Raw genomic sequence first — 21,505 nt, 5'->3', positions numbered from 1 at the left:
TGTTGAGTGAAGCAAGACAGGCATTGAAGGACAATGACCTCTCTATTTGAAATAAGCAAACTCAGCTGTCTCAGAGAGCTAGAGACTGGATGATAGGCTTATAGGGAACTGGGGGGAGAGGAAGGTTTTCAGCTGATGCCTACATGTGAAATCTATGGTAAAGTGGAGGTAAGTAGTTGTACAGGGAAGGGGTAAGACGGGGGCACAGGGATACTATTGGTGAGGTTTTGAGGGGGGTTAGGGTTGGAAGGATGGGTCAGATGGCCCAAGGAATTGAGGGGAGGGTTAGGGGGAGCAGATGAACATGGGAGATTGTTGGGTAGTGGTAAAAGTATAATGTTGAGAAAACTATAGAAAATATAATAAGGAAGGGTTACTTGTTTAAGGTGCTGAAGGGGGGCATCTGGCATAGGGAAAGGTTTCTAGGGAGTGTGTGAGTACTCATCTTGCCATAGTGTGTGGTATCATTTGGTGGAGATCCATACAATTAGGGGAAGTTGTATGCCCACCCTGGAGAGGCCTGATGTTCTCAAACATAGGGAAGGGTGTCTCTTGAGAGAATTGGTGGCTCCCAATGGGGGAGTACAGTCTAGTGTGTGAAACCCTCAGCATTGTTGAAAGTATCTGTGAATCTGGTCCTTCAAGCAGTCAAGCTTGGTTGTCACTGTGGACCCTGAGGGGAGGGGGAGAGAGAAATAGAATAGATGAAAGCAGGCGTAACTGGGGGGCAACGAAAGTATTCCACAAGATCATGCAATGATGGACACAGGACGTGTTAAATTTCACCAAAAATTTATAAAAGTGTATAGCCTAAAATGTAAAACATACTGTAAACCACAATGTAACTAAAAATTTAGAAAAGGGTACGGTCTAAAATATAAACCATAATATAAACCAAAATGGAACCATGTTTGGTAGCTATATTTCAATATCTGTACATCAGCTGCAGCAAATATAACATGAACATGTAAAGAGATGATTGCTGGGGAATGGGAAAAAGGGTTTATGCAATATAGGAGAGTCCCCTATATTGTATATGTGACTTTACTATGATCTAAAACTTTTTTGAAGACAAAATTAAAAAAAAAAAAAAAAAAGGATGTAGACACTGAGAAAGGAATGAAAGAAACTGCCTTGTCACTCATCATCCACGGCAACACTTATTACAATGATGAAAGGCAAAATGTCAAAAACAAAGTTTTATGATATTTTTCATTTTTTAATATGCCAATTTATTTTTTACTTTATTTTAGTTGTTCTAAGTTAGTATGTATTCTATTTCTAATCTTTAAACCTATCACTACTATTTCATTTTCCTACTATTTTAATTTGGCAATATATTAAGTTTCATTTTTTAAGAAGTTTTGGGCCACAGATGGGTTCAACTGTGGCAGGGGAGGGACACTGGTGTGGGGTGTTATTGATGAGGAACACATGGTTGGGAGGGAGTTCTCCAGGGCATGTATATAGGGTATATAAAAATGTTTGGACATTCGTTGAGTATTTTCATAGTCGTTACTGTTACAAATGACAACTCAGGAAGTACGGAGTTCCTAGGGAGGGAAGCTCTGTCACATTCCCCAATGGAACAGCAACAATCCCCCAAGTGCAAGGGCAAAGACCAGTGAAGAAGGACGGTCCAATAATGAGCCCTTAATACTGATGACTATGCTTACGAGCCTATGTGCTTGCAATTTCAACTAGGCCTAGAGTTGCAAAGTGCCTAAGAGTTACATCCTGAGAGCCTCCATGTTGCTCAAATGTGGCTACTCTCTAAGCCAAACTCAGCATGTAAATGCATTGCCTTCCCCTCAGCATGGGACATGACTCCCGGGGATGAGCCTCTCTGGCGCCAAGGGATTACTACCAATCAGCAGCTGGTGATGCCACTAGAAAAAGACCTTGGGAAATGGTTAAGACAAATGAGTTCCCACGGCTAAGAGACTTCAAAATCAGTCATGAGGTCATCAGAGGGGTCGTGCTTCGCACGTCTCAGCAGGATCCCAGAGAAAGCCAAAGTAGATAAAACCCCAGGTAGTAATGCTCCTGAGGGCTATGGAGTCACACAGGTTCTACGGTCATGGCAGATGGCTCTGGAGTTCAGTGCCTTGTCACTGGGTCCAACTTTGAATTTGTGCTCCTGAGTGTGATGTGGAGGTGGACTCAGATGTGACCTTTCTACACGTCTCTTCTGTCACTTTTATTGAATCTGTGGTTGGCGCTGGGGCTGGTGTATACTCAGGAGACTTGAATCTCTGGACTTTCCATGTGGCAGTTGGGCCCTGAGCCTTAGCAGAGTTGCAACTCCTACTCTACCGTTTGTTGGGACTTACCCAGGTTAGCTAACAGGCAGGTAAAGATAATCAAACACCACACCAGGGAACCGAGAGTGTGTACAACTGCAAGCAGGGGCATCAAATCCATTAGCCATGTGTGGTACCTAAGCCCCATCTCGATTTAAAGGTGGAATGGACATCACCATCTCAGGGTTCACAGGATGGAGGAAAAAAATATGGATTAGAGTGGACTTACTGGTATTCTACTAAAGAACTATTGTGATTCCAGCAATGGAAGAAACTGATCACTGATGTGGAGACAGTGGCCATGGTAGTTGTTGAAGGCAGGGAGAGGGAAGAAGAGATGTGATTTGGGGGCATTTTTGGAACTTGGTGTTATCTGAAATGATACTGAAGGGACAGATGCTGGACATTATATATCCTGCCATAATCCACTGAAGGTAGTGGGGGAGAGTGTAAACTACAATGTAAACAATAATCCATGCAGTGCAGTAGTGCTCCAAAATGTATTCATTAAATGCAATGGATGTGCCACAATGATGAAAGAGGTTGTTGATGGGGGAGGAGTGTAGGGGTATATGGGAACCTCTTATATTTTTTAATGTAACATTTTTTTGATCTATGTATCTTTTAAGAAAAAGACAATAAAAAAATAAATAAAACAGGTTCTGACATAGAGTAAGTCTACAAAATAAGTTTACCTGCTACTATTATGGTTTCTAATATGTAACATCATCAAGAACATACATCATTATGTATTTTTTATTTTTTTTTCCAATCTTATATATTTAATGAATAAAGCAATCTTGAGAAAAGCTAAAAGAACCAAGTAAAAATATGGAATACTAAACAAATTTGCATGTCATCCTTGCACAGGGGCCCAGGGGCCCATGCTAAAGTTCACTGTATTGTTTCAATTTTAGTATATGTGCTGCTGAAGAGAGCAGCACATCATTATATTTTTTATGTTATACTAAGGTACATCGAAGAGTTATTAAATTGTACTAGGGTCCCTGAGTAAATGGCAAAATCCATAATAATTTTCTAGTTGCCTCCATATGGATTTTTAAAAAAACTCTTTTCCCACTGTCAGGTCATTTGACATTATTTTATATTATATATAGTACTACTATACCTCCTCTAACATCATACCCCTGTTCAAACATGTAATTAGAAGATATGGATATTTAGAGTATACAAAGTACTTTCACAGAGCCAAATACTGTAAACAAGTTGGCTAAAATGTATTTTAGACACAATTCAAAAGCATGATTATCTGGCATTCCTTTTAGATCTTTTATGCCTAGAGGTTTTAGTTTCATCTTCCAAATACCTAAATTTTCAGTCTATATAAGAATGATTAGCAACCTACAGTCCATGGAGTGATTTTAATACAAAGCCCAACAAAATTATGTACTTCCACTGGTAGAGCCTTCTCCTTTGTTTGTTCCTCATCCTACATTTATCTTTTTCTTTCTTTCCCACCAATAATTTCTGTCAGCTAATGATAAAGACATAAGGTGTGATCACTCCTAGAGATATCTGCTATTTGCAAAGAGACTCATAAAGATGGAAAATACCCAAAGAAATATAACTCTAAGACACTGTCCATACTTTTTAAAGTAATTTATTTCACAACCCTTTCCTATACTTTTTACAGGCTCTGTACAAAAATGAGATATGGCCCCTTCTCAAAATATTACTCAACCCTTTCTCTAATCTTTCCACTCTTCACCATTTCTTGGCTCCTCAACAAGAAGGAAACTTCTTAAGAGACAGAAAGTGATACCACATTTTTTTCTGTAATAACCTCCATATCAACAAGCACAGTGACAGGTGTATGGTAGGAATTAAGACATTATTTATAATTATATGTGAATTATCACTTCATAATACAAGAAATCAGAAAAAATACCTGAATAAGCCATTTTTAAAAGTAAAGTATTTATTTTGTACCCTTTATTTAAAATAAGGAAACCTGTGAATTAGTTTTTTTAATGTACTGAATATACATAATTTTTTTTCAGTCATACAGTATGTTACAAAATAGATTTGGTTCATAGTAACGCAATCATATACTGTCTTTTGTGTATGGCTTCGCACAACATAATGTCCTCCAGGTTCATCCACGTTGTCATATGCTTTATGACTTCATTTCTTCTTGCAACTGTGAATATACCAGTTTGTTTATTCATTCATCCACTGATGGACACCTGGGTTGTTTCCATCTTTTGGCGACTGTGAATAATGCTGCTAGACCATCACTGTGCAGCTGTGTTCGTGTCACTGCTCTCAGTTATTCTGGGTATATACCCAGCAGTGGTATTGCAGGGTCATGTGGCAACTCTATATTCAACTTCTTTAGGAAATACTAAACAGCCCTCCACAATGACTATAACATTCTGCGTTCCAACCAACAGTGAAAAAGTGTTCCTATCTCTCCACATCCTCTCCAACACTTGCAGTTCTCTGTCTTTTATAAATGGCCATTCTGATAGGTGTGTAATGATATCTCATTGTAGTTTTGATTTGCACCTCCCTAATCATTAGTGACATTGAGCATTTTTTCATGTGGGTTGTTTTTTTTTTTTGCCATTTGTATTTTTTCTTTGGACAAATGTCTATTCAAGTCTTTTGCCCATTTTTTTTTTAATTGGGTCATTTGTCTTTTTATTGTTGAGTTGTAATATCTCTTTATAAATCTTGGGTATTAAACCCTTAGCATATACATGATTTCCAGATATTTTCCCCATTGATTTGGCTGCCTTTTCACCCTTTTGACAAAGTCATGTGAGGTGCAAAAGTGCTTAATTTTGAGGAGGACCCATTTATCTATTTTTTCTTTTGGTGTGTGTGCTTTGGGTGTAAGGTCCAAGAAATGACCATCTACTACAAGGTTTTGAAGATATTTCCCTACATTTTCTTCTAGTAGTCTTATGGTCCTGGCTTTTATATTTAGGTCTTTGATCCATTTTGAGTTTATTGGTATACAGAGTGAGAAAGGGGTACTCTTTCATTCTTTTGGTTATAGATATCCAGTTCTCCCAGCACAATTTGTTGAAGAGAATGTTTTCACCGGTTAACATTAACTTAGTAGGTTTGTCAAAAACTTGTTGACTATATGGGAGTGGGTGTAGCTCAGTCGGGTGAGTGCCTGCTTCCCGTGTATGAGGGCCCAGGTTCAATCGCTGATGCCTCCTTAAAAAAATAAACAAACACCATTGTGTTGATTATACAGGTGAGGCTTTATTTCTAGATTTTCAATTCTATTCCACTGATCAACGTGTCTACTTTTATGTCAGTACTATGCTGTATTGACCACTGTAACTTTGTAATATGTTTCAAGCTAAAGCAGTGAAATTCCTCCCGTGTAGCTCTTCTTTTTTTAGAATGCTTTCTGGCTATCTGAGTGCATTTTACCTTCCAAATGAATTTGATCATTGCATTTTCTATTTCTGTAAAGTAGGCAGTTCAAATTTTTATTGGTATTGCATTGAATCGATATCAGTTGGGAAGGACTGACATCTTCACAATATTCAGTCTTCCAATCCATGAACATGGAATGTCTTTCCATTTGTTTAGGTTTTTTAAAATGTCTCTTAGTGTTGTTTTGTAGTTTTCTGCAAATAGGTCCTCTCCTGTCTTTTTATTTCAGGTTCCTTTAATATTTCCTACAAAGGTAGGCTCTTTTTTGCAAACACTTTTAGTTTCTTTTTGTTTGTGAACATTTTATACTAACCTTCATATTTTTGCTGGATAAAGAATTTTCAGCAGGCAGTTCTTCTCTTTTAGTATCCTAATTGTATTGTACCACTGTCTTCTCACCTCCATTATTTCTGAAGAGAAATCCATGCTAAGTCTTACTGGGCAACCCTTGTATGTGATGGTTTGCTTCTCCCTTACTGCTCTGAGAATTTTCTCTTTATCTTTGACAATTGACATTCTGAGTAGTATATGCCTTGGAGTAGCTCTATTTGGATTTATTCTTATTGGATTATGCTGTGTTTCTTAGACGTGTAAGTTTATTTCTTTCATGAGAGTTGGGAAATTTTCAGCCATCATTTCTTCAAAATACTTTTTCTGCCCCTTTTCCCTTCTCCTTCTGGAACTCTCATGACACGTATGTTGTTGCATTTCATGTTGTCATTCAACTCTCTGAGCCCCTGCTCAATTTTTTCCTTCTTTTCTCTCTTCATTTTCAAGCATTCTGTCTTCTATATTACTTATTCTTTCTTCTATCATTTCAAGTCTGCTGTTGCATGCCTCTAATAGGTTTTTCATCTCACCTATTCTGTTTTTCATTCCCATGAGCTCTGTTACTTTTCTGTTCAGGATTTTTAATTCTTCTTTGCACTTGCTCAATGTCTTCTTGATGTCAGTTTTTACTTTAACCATATTGCCTTTAAATTCATTAATTTGATTTTGGAATTTTGTACGCATCTCGCTGATTAGTTCTCTCAAATCTTGTGTCTCTTTCTGGGGGCTTTGATATATTCCTTTTCTTTGGCCATATCTTCTCTTTTCTTAGTATGGCTTGTAATTTTTTGCTTATGTCTAGGCATCTGATTAGAATGTAGTTTACTCAGATACTCAATCTCTTTCTCTTTTGTGGGGATTTAGTGGCAGAAGGATATGTGTATTAACAATGCTCTTTGATTCTTGGCTCAACCTGGATTGTTAGGATTGTCCCTGCTAGTTGCTCAAAACTGGGCACTGGACCCAGTAACTAGTTGTAGACTCACTACTAGGGCCTTGGGGTGGGAGACTATAGAGGCCATAAAAAGCCTCTCCTACTTATTTTTAATTTTCTTTAGTGCGCTTCCTTTGTCTGACAGCAGATGGCCCTTTTGGCAGCTTTCAGTTCAATGCCTGATCAGTGCGTATTTGTTGCAACACAGACAGAATCAGTGTGATAGAGTTTTTTGCCTGGAGGTGAAGAGCCTTGTATTTCAACTTTATCTGAAACAGTTCTCTAGTCTTTTCTGGCAGCACCCTCCCTTTTCCAGGATAGGAAGTATTTCCACTCTTCTTTAAGTCCTCAATAGTGAGTCCCCATTAGTAGAGAAGATTGGGAAGGTGGTATATCTTTAGCCACTGGCCTGCTCCCAATGCAAACAAGGGTGCAGCCCCACTCAGCTTGGAAGGTCTCCTTCCAAGGACACAGCAGACAACATTTGTGGGTCAGAAGGTGGGTCAGCCTTAGGCTGTGTCCCTCTCTCTCCCCCTTCCTGGGTTGTAGATCCCTGGAACCCCCTTTGTCTGTAGTCGCAGGCCTAGAGGTCTGAGAATTCTAAAGTGTCTTTAGTGTGGAAGATGATGCCAGCAGCACTGGCTGCTCATTTCAACTCATAGTTCTGTAGTCACGATTTCCCTCCTTTGTCCCTCACTCCTCTGGGTGGTGTCCAGACTTTGCCTGGTATCCTAAACCCTAGATGATCTTTTTCTAGGCAGTTCAGCCTGTCTTCTAGCTATTTTTCAGGAGGAGAAGAGAGTCCTCTGTCTTTCTAGTCCACCATCTTCCTGGAAGTCTGAATTAGTTTTTACTATATATACAAACAGAAAAAATTCTAATAATATTTTGCTATAATGACTATTTTCCAAGCAAACATACATGCTGTGTTGTAGACAATACAACAATGGTTTCTCATCCAAAAGGAATTTATAATCAAGAAGAAATAAAGGATGGCTGCCTGAAGGCAGTTTACTCCCTATAAAAGACCTATGACATATTTGGAATGTAAACAAAGTATTTTGCATTATTCTTCACACTTAAAATTATAGGGCTTTACGAGATAGAAGGAAGCTCCTGAAGCATCATTTCTTTTTCCTATACTAAAGAGCATCTAGAGTATTCTCTAACTAGTTTTGCTATGTCACATCTTTAGCAAGTAAAGAAGGGCAGAAATAGCAATATAAAAATTTTAAGCCAGCATTTTCATAACTTGCTTTTTTTGTCCTAAAATATTCTAACTGTAAATCTTGGTGTGGCCATTTGTTCAACACAACATCAACTTATTTTTTTAAATATTTTTTTTTTTTTTATTTTTTTAAAGAAGCATCAACTTATTTATTCACTATTTCTGACCACAAAATTACTGTCTTCATCTCAAAGGCTAAGGGTTGTTATAAATCAACTGTGAACAGATAAGTTTTTGAAAAATACTTTCTGATACCAGGAAACAGTAAAATTTCATTTCTCTTATTTGAAACTATGGAAGAAGAAAAAAATTTACCCTATGTTCTAACTTGTATTTTTCATACCAGCCCTCATTTTTGAAAGGCAAAAATAATAATCTAGAATTTTAAGCAAATTGCATACCAACTTTAAGAAGCATTTTGGAAAATTGACAAAAAAAGCACTTATTAATGAAGGCATAGATTTTTCCTATAATTTTTCCTTTCACAAGATGTTTAAATAAGGACAAAAAAGATTTAAAGAAAACCAAGGGTATCATATAAATAGAATGTAATTGTACTAGGATCATCTACATTTCTGAAAGCAAGAAATATCTGTCGTAGGAAGTAATTATACAGCAATATTAAAATGTTGTCAAAACAACTTTCTAAATAGCATAAATTCTTAGTAATTTCTGTGAATTTTTAGGGTAGAATTATAAAAACTGAACATTCTGGTGTAATAACAAACTTGACCACTTTTGTAAAGTCATTATTAAAAGAGAAGTTGAAACACTTGTTCTTAAGTGAGAAAATCATGCTTTAAAAGCAATAGCTGGATGGTGGTGATGATAGCACATTTTGAGTGTAATTAACAGCACTGAATTACATATCTGAATATAGTTAAAAAGAGAAATGCTAGATTTTATGTATGGTAACAATTTAAAAAATTTTTAAATACATGGAAGTACACTAGACAAAGAGTTGAAGCCCAGACTATTATTAATATTTAATAGTACAATTATAAAAATGTGCTTTTATCAATTGTAACAAATGTTCCACACCAACGTAAGGTGTTAATTATAGGGTGGTATACGGGAATCCTGTATTTTATGCTTGATTATTCAGTAAATCTACAACTTCTCTAATAAATAATAATAATGACAATCATGATGATGATAATAATAATAATAATAATAATAAAAGCAATAGCTACACAAACTCATAAAGACAGAAAGGGGATTCAGGATACCAGGGGCAGGAGTGGGAGGATGGGTGGAGAAATGAAGAATTATTGTCTAACGGGTAGAATTTCTGTTTGGGGTGATGAAAAAGTTTTTAATGGTGGTAATGGTAGCACAATATTACGAATGTGATTATTGTCACTGAATTTCATCCCCACAGAGATAATATTCTTTTTTGGACCCTATTATTTTGTTTTGTTATTCCTTTTTATTTCTAACTGTGGTGTCTGGAACAGGGTGTTTTCAAATTGTTATGCCTCATCGTCACCACCACCTCCATAATTTTTATTCACTGCACAAACATAAGAGAAAATATATTACCCCATCAACTATTTTGATTTTTCCACATTCTCTTCTAGTTTTTGCCCCTGTATGTACACTTTAAATTTAAAATATAGGTACACGGGAAGCGGACGTGGCTCTCCTGATAGAGTGTCTGCCTACAATATGGGAGGGTCCAGGGTTTGACACCCAGGGCCTCCTGACCCATGTGGTGAGCTGGCCCACGCACAGAGCTGCTGAGCGCATAGGTGCACCACCCACATGGGGATATCCCACGCGCAAGGAGTGCGCCCTCAAAGGAGAGCTGCCCCACGTGAAAAAAGTGCAGCCCTCCCAGGAGTGGCACTGCACACATGGAGAGCTGACGCAGCAAGATAACACAATTAAAAAACAGACACAGTTTCCCGGTACCACCGAGGGTGCAAGCAGACACAGAAGAACGCACAGCAAGTGGACACAGAGAGCAGACAATGGGGGAGGGGAGCAGGGGGGGGAATAAATAAATCTTAAAAAAAATAAAATAAAATAAAATATAGGTATAATTTAGTTTTCTTTTTACAGGATAACTCAAATATTTCAAAAAGAAAGCTTTCAAAATTATCACTGCATATGAGATATACCATATCAAACAAGCGTGTGGTTAAACTGTTTTGAAGGAGGGGAAGGAACACTACTTTTAATCAAAATGTAAGTAGGGAGAAGTGGACTTGGCCCAATGGATAGGTCATCCACCTACCACAGGGAAGTCCGTGGTTCAAACCCCAGGCCTCCTTGACCCATGTGGACCCATGTGGAGCCCATGCACATTGCATATGTGCACAAGGGGTGCCCTGCCATGCAGGGGTGTCCCCCGCGTGGGGGAGCCCCACACACACAGAGTGCACCCCGTAAGGAGAGCCGCCCAGCACGGAAGAAAGTGCAGCCTGCCCAAGAATGGTGCCACATACATGGAGCTGACGCAGCAAGATGACACAACAACAAGAAATACAGATTCCGGTGCCGCTGATAAGGATATAAGCAGTCACAGAAGAACACACAGCAAATGGACAGAGAGAGCAGACAACTGGGGCGGGGGGGAGGAAAGAGAAATAAATTTTAAAAAAAAATGTAAGTAGGGGAAAAGGTTTGCCATAACACTACAAAAATGTTGCTCAACATCAGCGATAAATCACCCACAACATACATTTAAAGCTTACCTTCAAATCTATAGCTTTCCAAACATGCCAAAGTCTTACCTCAAAAAAAAGTTCACCTCATTGTAAAACCTTTTACCAAGTAGTATCCTCATCAATTACCTTACTTTAAAAATGTCCTACAAATGTCATTAACATATCATTCCTTTATGTTCGCTAACCTATTTACCATAGCAACATACTTTACAAACCTACTGTTACGTAAGTAAACCACAAACACTCTGACATCAGTGTTCTCTTTAAAATGAGATCATTTTTGAGATTTTGAAAAGTCTGATATGTGAAAGTGCTTCAACACGCCAGAAATGCCATTTTTATTATGATTACCTTTTCTATTTCTCTTTGTGTAGCTCCTTCCTTTTTCAAACGTTCCTGTTCTACACACTTGGCATTGTAATTTTCCTTCGATTTCTGAAGGGCCTGAGTTATGCTCTGAATGGTTTGAACAGCCTCCAGAGTTCCTGCAACTTCTTCTTTAGTCTGTTTGGTATAAAATGATTCATCAAAATGACCGAATTATAAAGCACTCAATATCTGATCAATCAATTCTTTAGCAAGAAAAAAGTGATACCTTTTTATGAGATTTTACTTGTTCTTCTCCATACTTCTGAACTTCCTTAATTAATTCTTGTAATTTTCTAACAAGATCCAAGTGACAATTTGCTAATTTCTCTGTAGATGTTTTGAATACATCCCACATTGGTGCAAATGTTCTAGAGGGAAAAAAAACAACACATGTGAATAATTTACTAAAAGGAGAAAAAAAATTTAAGGCTCCAAGATGGAACTGAAGGAAACAATAATGCTATACCTGGCAGTTTTAATTAGGCATAAGACAAAGTTAACATCAATCAAGAATGGAATGACTGACAGATTGACACTGATTTCCTGATTCCTGATTAATTATTTAAAATATCTGGGGACTTCAAGTACATAGAACGGGTTGAATATTTATCATAGGTCTGGCCATGCTCCCTTTTATTTAACCAAACTGTATTATTTTCTTGTTAATTTGGTTATTCAGATTTTTATAAGCAGCATTTCTATCACTGACTTTTAAAAATTAACTCTATTATAAAACTCCAATTTTAGACTACTTAATGCTGTTAAACTACTTCATTAAAATTTATTTCGAATTTAAACATGCAAAAGTCAAATTTGTGATTTTTAAAATTTCTTCATCACTATTATATAAGAAATATTTTAGAGCAAATTACTTGAAACCTTTGATTGGGCATCATAATTTTATCTATTTGTGTATTTCAATGATACAAACATACTAAAGGTTATGGTATACAAGACATAATTCCCTACCCTTTTTCTAAAGACTGAGGATTTTAAAAATTTCAGCAGACTCAAGTATATCCAAGGATTACTACATTATCCGATCTTGCACAGAACCCCACATGCCAATGGTTATAATTTAGTCAGCAGACAATCAGCTAAGTATAATTTTACCCCATGCTTTGCTCAGGTATTTCTTAGATATTTTAACCATACTTGCTTTAAAGTGGTCTCTATAATAAAATTCCTAATAAAAAACAAATAATAGCAATGATCACTAGACAAGAGGTCAGAGAAAGAAATTATGTACTCAAATACATCGTCTATGCCAATTATGACATTAACTACCCAGCAGGAAAGCCAGCTGGCAATACATTTTATGCAATAAAGAAGTTCAAAGAGGGTAATTAAAATTCTTAGAATAGGACTGTTCTGGTTTCACGTTTTAAAAATCTAATCAGCATTAAATCTGGCAAGTACTTGGATGGCAAATTTCAGGAGAAAATAAGATACACGAAAAATATCCACTATCGCATCAAAACACACGTACTTCACTTTCAAGTAAACCTGGGCTTCGTAAAGAGATAAGATGGGAGCGTTCCCTTACTTTACCAGAGGATTCTTTACACTACAAAGGGTTCAATAAGATTTCTTTAAATATAGGGTTCTTAAAGGAATTTCGAAAGTTCAATCTACACAGTTTTTTACCAATTTTTAGAAAATTAAATCATACTACAATTATTCCTTTCAGATTTGTTATGGTTCAGATTCTACAATTATTCTTTCCATTGTTATTATGGCTATGAGCAGATCTCATTTATTTTATTTAATTTTTTGTTCTGGTTTACTTTTTTAAAAATTTCCTTTTATTTTTTAAAGGAACTTTAGATTACATAAATGTTACATTAAAAATACAGGGGATTCCACATGTCCTACCCCCTACCCCTCCCACACTTTCCCACATTAACAACATCTTTCATTCATGTGGTACATTTATTAAAACTGATGAACACATATTGAAGCACTGCTACTAATCATGGACTATAGTTTACATTATAGTGTATACTCTGTCCTGCAAAATTTTGCAGGTTACAACAAAATACATAATGTCCTGTATCCATCATTGCAATGTCATGCAGGAAATTTCATTGTCCCAAAAATGCCCCCTTGTTATATCTATTCTTCCGTTTCCCTCTCAGAACCCCTGGTAGTCACTGCTTTTATTTTTTATTTTTAAAGATTTATTTCTCCCCACCTCGTTGTTTGTGTGTTCACTGTCTGCTCTTTGTGTCCATTCACTGTGTGTTCTTCTGTGTCTGCTTGTCTTCTCTTTAGGCGGCACCAGGAACCAATCCTGGAACCTTCCAGAATGGGAGAGAAGTGCTCAATCTCTTGCACCTCCTCAGCTCCCTGGTCTACTGCGTCTCTTATTGTCTCTCCTATTGTCTCTCCTATGTGTCTCTTTTTGTTGTGTCATCTTGCTGCACCAGATCTCCGCTTGGGCCAGCTTGCTGCACAGGCCAGCTTGCCTTCACCAGAAGGCCCCAGGAATCAAACACTGGACCTCCTATATGTTGGACAGGAGCCCAATCACTTGAGCCACATCTGCTTCCCAGCCACTGCCTTTGTATCAATGATAAAAGTTCTTCCATTGCTAGAATAATAATACATCTATAAGAGAATAATAATAAGTCAACTTAGTCCATTGTGCATTCCCCAATCTTGAGGATTTAGGGATGGTGATGCCCACTCTGTTTCTAATTGAGAGGTGGCTTAGATCCCATGGGGCAGATGGAGGGAACTCTCTTGCTTGCAGTTGCAGATACTTTCTGTTCCTTGGGATGGGCCCTGTCCATCATCATCTCCTTGTCAGTTGTCCTAGGTGAGTCCAATGAACTGGAGGGTAGGTGTTGCAATTCTGCTGATACTCAGGGCTCAAATGGCACATGAACAGACCAAAGAGTGAAGTCTCTGGGACATATATTTAACAACTATAATGCTAATTATAGGTTCAAATAAAAGAGACAGAAGGGTCATGTGTAGGGAAACTATAACTGAGTCTAACTCTGTTACACTGGAGAGCATAACTTCCAAAGTAAAGCCCAATGACAGGGTGCCAAATTTCTGAGCCTTGCCTGGCTTATAGTGTCTGGATGTCTCTAGAGCCCTCAGCAGCTCCACTGTTTGGGGGACCATTTACTGTGGCAGTCAATGAGATCTTGCTGAAATATGCATAAGCGTTAACCTCTGGAATGACCTCCCAACTCACTTTGAAACCTCTTAGCAACAAAAACTCATCTGTATTTCATATTTCCCCCTTTTGGTCAAGATCTTTTTCTGGATGCATTGTTAGTTGGCACTTTGTAATAATCCCTCAGTGCCAGGGACGCTTACTCCAGGGAGTCATGTCCTACATTGGGGGGAAAGTAGTGCATTTATATGCTGAGTTTGGCTTAGAGAGAAGCCATATTTCAGCAACGAGGAGGCTTTCAGGAGGTAACTCTTAGGTAATATATAATACCCGGCTAAGGTTCAATTTCATAAGAAAAGTTTCATAAATACAATCATAAATATCAAGGGCCTGGAGTAATGGTGTGCCTTCCTTCACTAGGCATTGTCCGTGTACATAGGGGATTTTTGCCATTTTATTAGAGAATGAAGCAGGACACTCCCCAGGATGGGAATTCAATATTCTTTCAGTTATTGTGTGAGCCTCCACCCATTGAGACAATGCTCCATGAACACTTAAATATATTCATATGCCTTGGAGGCATACCCTAGGTGCCTCCACACACCTTCCCCCCATCACCAACATTCCACACCAGGGATCCTCTGCTGCCACATATGTGACCCTTCTGTGGTCCAAAACCTCACCAAAAATGATGCCAATAAAATAACCAAATAAAATTACTAAGAAAATGAAATATAATAGTTTTAAAAATAATGAAATATAAAAGAAATAAAAATTTTTTGAAATACAAAAATTTTTCAGACATGTCTTTCATCACTGTAAGATCTGTTGTCTTGTATATACAGTGACAGTTTCTTTCACATATTCCCCCAGTGTATTTTTTCATTTATCTTCAAAGAAGCTTTAGGTTACAGAAAAGTCACATAGAAAATATAGGTGATTCCCATATACCCAACACCCTCCCCCTTTGCCACTCTCCATTAATAACAACATTTTACATGTGGATTGTACATGATGTACAAATATTGAAGCACTGCTACTAACCATGGTCATTGGTTTACATTATGGCTTATATTTTGAACCGTAAACTTTTATAGGTTTCGACAAAATTTAAAATGGCCTATATCCGTTACTGCAAGGTCATGCAGAACAATTCTAATGCCCTAAAAATGCTCCATATTCAATCTATTCTATTCTTTCCTCCCTCTCCCCTTGGAAATTAAGGTAACCATTAAGTTTCAATTTTTGAAGCCTAAGATTCCTAGTTACTTGCAATAATATTGAGGGCTTGACATCAGTGTGTTTTCTTTTATTAGGCCCTGCCTATGTTCTCAAAGGATTCTTGTCCCTCTAATTGAAAACAAAGAAGGACTCCCCAGGATGGGAGTTTAATATTTTCTTGTTTATTGTGTGGGACTACACCCACTGATACCATAAACCAGTAACCCTCCCCTGCCATATTTGTCATATAGCATTCCCAACATTGTAGTTTTAACCACAGAACTGCAAATTCCCAGACTTAACATGCTCCTTCTTCCAACCCTCCCCCCAGTTGCATGGTTAGTCCAACCCAATCCCCCCACCCTACTCCCTCTCACAGACCAGCACTGCCAAACCCAATCACATCACTGTACCACTCTCATGTCCATTCACTGCCAATCCATATCCTGAAACCTTATCATAGATTTTACTGATATGGACCTCGGCTTGTCACCCTCTACTTGCTTTCTGTCTCCTATAAACCTATCTTTCACACTCTAGCTCTGTAAGTCTGCTCAATTTGCCTTAAGTCATATCAGTGAGGTCATGTAATATTTGTCTTTTAGTACCTGGCTTACTTCACTCAACATAAGGTCTTCGAGATACATCCATGTTATCCTGTGTGTTAATACTGCATTTTTTCTTACAGGTAAGTAATATTCCATTGTATGTATATACCATAGTTTGCTCATCCATTCATCTGTTGATGGACATTTGGGTTGCTTCCAACTTTTGGCAATAGTGAATAATACCACTATGAACTTTGGTGTGCATATTTGTTTGTGTCCCTGCTTTCAATTCTTCTGATATATACCCAGAAGTGGGATTACTGGATTTTACGGCAGTTCTATAGTTAGCTTCCTAAGGAACCGCCAAACTGTTCTCCACAGTGGCCGCACCATTCTACATTCCCATCAGCAGTGGATAAGTGTTCCCTTTCCTTCACATCCTCTCCAACACTTGAAGTCCTGTTTTTTTTAATAGCCACAGTCTAATAGGTGTAAGACGATATCTCACTGTAGTTTTGATTTGCATTTCCCTAATAGGTAGTGATGTTGAGCACATTTTCATGTGCTTTTCAGTCATTTGTATTTCTTCTTTGAAGAAGTATCTATTCGAATATCTTAGCCATTTTTTAAATTGGGTTGTCTTTTTGAGATGTAGGATTTCTTTTTATATGCTGGATATTAGGCCCCTATAGAAAAGATGGATACCAAATATTTTCTCCAATTGAGTAGGCTGTCTTTTTACTTTCTTGACAAAATCCTTTGAAATGCAAAAGTTTTTAATTTTGAGAAGGTCCCATTTATCTATTTTTCCTTTCATTGCTCATGATTTGGGTGTAAAGTTTATGAAATCATTTCCTACTACAAGATCTCATTGATGCTTCCCTACAATATCTTCTAGGAGCTTTATGGTCTTGGCTTTTATATATACAGATCTCATTTTAAACACACTTTTATAAATACATAAGTTTTCAGCTTTCAAAGAACAAATTTCATCAACATGAATTTTTGGGGGGAAATTTAATGAGCCTGTAAAATCATAAGATGTTTTAAATAAGTTTTAATTACTTTAATAAACTACTATTTTAAGTGAGTTTTTATAGATCACTGTTAAATTACAATGAAATGTAAATGAACTTATAGAAAACTCAAATACTTTGCATGTATTTAACACATAATATTTGTAATCTCAAAGTAACACTTTTGAATGACTAAACAGTTTAATAAAGAGAAAAAAATAAATTTCATTTACTTCACCTGCATGAACTGATTCAGCAAGTTCAATCTTATTTTCTATTCACTCAAAACATCAAAAGCATATTTATATAGATAGATACATTTTAAATAAGTATATATTGCTAAATTTATGAATTATCAGATCCTCAACAGGAACCTAATATTATCAAGAACTTTGCTATTATGAATACTGAAAAAGAGGAAGAAATTAACTCACCCAAGTTGTGAATAATTGCTTGCGGATTTTGCTAGTTTTGTCATCGACCGGGAATATGCCTCTTCTATTGTAGCTCTGTTAAATCAAAATGCATTATAACACCTCTTTGTTAAACAAGCCAAAAACATAACAAAGTTACCAGACTACGACTACAACTGTAAAAGCAAAATGGGGGAAGCGGATTTGGCCCAATAGATAGGGCATCTGCCTACCACATGAGAGGTCTGCAGTTCAAACCCCAGGCCTCCCTGACCCATGTGGAGCTGGCCCATGTGCAGTGCTGATGCGCACAAGGAGTGCCCTGCCACGCAGGGGTGTCCCCCGCATAGGGGAGCCCCATGCGCAAGAAATGAGCCCCATAAGGAGAGCTGCCCAGCAAAAAAGAAAGCGCAGCCTGCCCAAGAATGGCGCCGCAGACACGGAGAGATGACAAAACAAGATGACGCAACAAAAAGAAACACAGATTCCCGGTGCCGCTGATCAGGATATAAGCAGTCACAGAAGAACACACAGCATATGGACACAGAGAGCAGACAACCAGGGTGGGGGGGAAGGGGAGAGAAATAAATAAAAAATAAAAATCTTAAAAAAAAAAAAAAGCTAAACAATATCTTAAATTTTATAGTAAAAATAAATAGGCATGTGGTCATGAATTTGTTTGATCTTTAAATTCCCTTTTGCACATCTACTTTAAATCGTCTGATATAGAATTTAGTTTATACCACCTGAAAACTTAAAATAATTACTCTTTTTTTCTTTAAAACCAATAGTTACTTGAAAAGGAAGTGCAATAATGCTGCTAAAATTCTCTTTAAACTGATTCACTTTGATAACTCGTTTGAATTTAATATTGTCTTGGTGTACTTAACAATTTATTATTCTTCAACACTCTGATGTCATTATTATACACATTTAATAGAACAAGAAAGTGATAGTTATTTGCACAAAACTAAATATGAATCATTAACCAGTCTGACATCTTGAATTTCAGAGCTTAATTTATTTTGTGTTGGCTATAAAATACTAACCAATTAGTTTCTCACATTCCAAAACTGTATTTTATATAACTACTATTTAGCACATGGGAGTTTAGATTTTTAAAAGATTCAAAAAAAAGCTTTAAGGAGTAGAGGTGGCTCAAGTGAGTGGGCACCTCCCTCCCACATGGGAGGCCCGGGGTTTGCTTATCGGAGCCTCCTATAAAGTTAAAAAAAAAAAAAAGCTATGAAACATGGAATGAAAAAAAAAACAAATCATCCTATAAATACATAATCTACAAACACAAAATACTAAGGCTGTCTTGGCATTCTTTTTTTGTGTGTGGTTTTTTTTGGTTGGTCCTAAAAATATTTTCTTAATATGAATTTTGGCATTCTTAATACTCTAAAACTTAAGTTCTACACTGTTCTTTCCCACACTTATCGTGACCCTTATCGATCTGTGCTAATCTTAACAATGGGACACTCTACAACTACCACTGTTCTTCCATTTACTTTCAGAGGTTCAGCTAACAACTTTTTGCTTCTAGTGTCCAAATCTAGGTCTCTAACACTTTCCTTGAACTGAATGTTCTGTCAATATTTCTAACTGCCTCAAGTAAGACTATATTCGGATATCTTAATCATCTCAAACTCAGAATATCCAAACTAAGCTCTTCTTCCAACTATTTCCCAATCCCATCTCCATAGAATCCAACTCTAACAAAGAGAAAGTATTGACAGGGACAACCAGCAAGAAGGCGGCAAAATAAGGTGCTCCTAAAGTCAGCTCCTGCTACAGGGTAGTTAATAAACATCCAGAGCTATCTGGAGCTAGCTGAAGCTCCTGTTTGGGGGCTCCAGGAGGCCAGAAGAGCATCCTGCAACATCCCCGAAGGTTTGAAAGGAGGAGACTACCCATCTGCAGAGAAGATTTCTAAGTAGAGCACTCCACACTGGGAGAACAGAGCCCATCCTCCACTGGAGGCACAAGTCACCTCAGGAGCTGTTCCGTGGCTAGAATTGAAAGCTCCACTTCCCAAAAACAGGTGAGGAAGAGACGGTTGGGCACCAACTTCAGTTACTGATTAGTAAATTCCACGAGCTAAAGTATAGTCCTGAGAACAGCTACAGTTTGAGCCTGTCCAAGTCAGAAAGAGGCTGGTAGCTGCCATTTTAACACCACGCCTGGCACAAGGGGAAGCAGGACAGACTCAAAATAACAGGGACCGGCTTCTTTCCATCCAGATCAGATTGCAGCTCTAGCCCTCCACCTCCAGCAGGGAGGAAGCTGCAGGGACCTGTACCAGTCTCTCCAGGAAATTACCGGCCAAGTTGCAGAGGCCAGTGATTATCCCACTCTCGTGGCAGGAGTCGCCCCAGGAGCTGTTCTGTGGCTAGAATTGGAAGCTCCATTTCCCAAAAACAGGAGAGGAGGAGACAGTTGGCTGCTGATTTCGGCTACTGATTGGTAGACTCTGCTAGCTAACATATAACCCTGGGAAAAGCTGGGATGTGAATCTGCCCAAGTCTGAAAGAGGCTGTTGGCCAGCATTTTGACTCCGCCCCAAGCGTGAGTGGGAGCCAGGACCAAAAATCACAGCAACAGTAGGATCTTTCACCCAGATCGGCCTACAGCCCTAGACTAGGCTTCAGCCCACCTCTGGCAGGGACGAAAATGGCAGGCCCTGTACCAGCCTATCCAGGTAATTGCAGGTACCTTTGGCTGGCACAGACTGAAAATCAGAAGTCTACCGGAGCAACTGTGGTCATCTTAGACTCACAATGCATAGACTGCTGCCCACAGCTGCAGCTCCATCCTCATCCCAGGCAAGGGAGAAAAGGGCATGAAGTTTCATTTGTCTCTCTGGGCAACTACAATCTAGGTCCTCACAACCTGAGATTATTCCACACAGCTATGACTCTGTCCCTACCCCTGGCAAAGGAGAAAGTTTGGAGAAGCTTCACTGGTTCCTGTGGCAATAAGGGCAGCTTGACTCTCCTCCATAGCTTATAGCACCAATTACAACCTCGGCTCCTACTGCACAACCAGCAAGGGAAAAAGGGCAGGAAGCCCTAAACTAAAGAGAAAAACCGCACCCAGAATAAAAACTCTAGTATGCCAGATGCCAAGACACCAACAAAAAATTATAAGCCACATCAAGGAACAGGAGGTATGGCTCAGTTAAAGGAACAAAATAAGCTTCCAGATGACAAAAAGGAGTCGAGACAACTAATCAAACAAATTTCCTTAATAAATTCAATGAGAAAACTGAAGAGATTAAGAATATTAAGAAGACACTGCATGAGCACAAAGAATTTGAAAGCATACAGAGAAAAATAGCAGATCTTATGGGAATGAAAGGTGTAATAAATGAAATTTTAAAAAACACTGGAATCATATAATAGCAGATTTGAGGAGGCAGAAGAAGGATTGGTGAGCTTGAAGAAAAGGCCTCTGAAAGTGAACATACAAAAGAACAATTGAAGAGAAGAATGGAAAAAATTGAACAAGGTCTCAGGGAACTACATGACAGCAAAAGGAGTGCAAATATATGTGTCATGGGTGTCCCAGAAGGAGAAGAGAAGGGAAAAGGGGGAGAAGGAATATTTGAAGAAATAATGAAGAAATAATTGAAGAATTTCTCAACCCCATTGAAGGACACAGATATCCATGTCCAAGAAGCACAACATACTCCCATCTGAAAAAATCCGAATAGACCAACTCCAAGACACATACTCATCGAATGTCAAATACCAAAGACAAAGAGAGAATTCTAAGTACAGCAAAAGAAAAGCAACATATAATATGTAAGGGATACCCAATAAGATTAAGTGCTGATTTCTCACCAGAAACCATAGAGGCAAGAAGACAGTGGTCTGATATGCTTAAGATACTACAAGATACTTCCAGCCAAGAATC

The 21,505-nt window shown here is 38.0% G+C and overlaps 1 protein-coding gene and 1 pseudogene across 2 annotated transcripts in view; both read right to left on the bottom strand.

Moving 5' to 3' along the window:
* FCHO2 (FCH and mu domain containing endocytic adaptor 2) overlaps positions 1-21,505 on the bottom strand; it is a 193,935-nt gene that overhangs the window by 128,597 nt on the left and 43,833 nt on the right. For both annotated transcript variants that reach the window (XM_071208560.1, XM_058310078.2), the window contains exons 3-5: positions 17,606-17,680; positions 11,483-11,624; positions 11,239-11,391 (exon numbers count right to left, since the gene is read on the bottom strand). In XM_071208560.1, coding sequence (XP_071064661.1) covers positions 11,239-11,391; positions 11,483-11,624; positions 17,606-17,680 — 370 coding nt within the window. The remainder of the gene's footprint in view (positions 1-11,238; positions 11,392-11,482; positions 11,625-17,605; positions 17,681-21,505) is intronic.
* On the bottom strand, positions 3,129-3,242 carry LOC111761098 (U6 spliceosomal RNA; annotated as a pseudogene).

This window comes from Dasypus novemcinctus, chromosome 2 (assembly GCF_030445035.2).
Source record: "Dasypus novemcinctus isolate mDasNov1 chromosome 2, mDasNov1.1.hap2, whole genome shotgun sequence".
NCBI classification, from domain to species: domain Eukaryota; kingdom Metazoa; phylum Chordata; class Mammalia; order Cingulata; family Dasypodidae; genus Dasypus; species Dasypus novemcinctus.
Note: the sequence above shows the minus strand (reverse complement) of the source record. Positions and strands in the feature narration are given on the sequence as shown.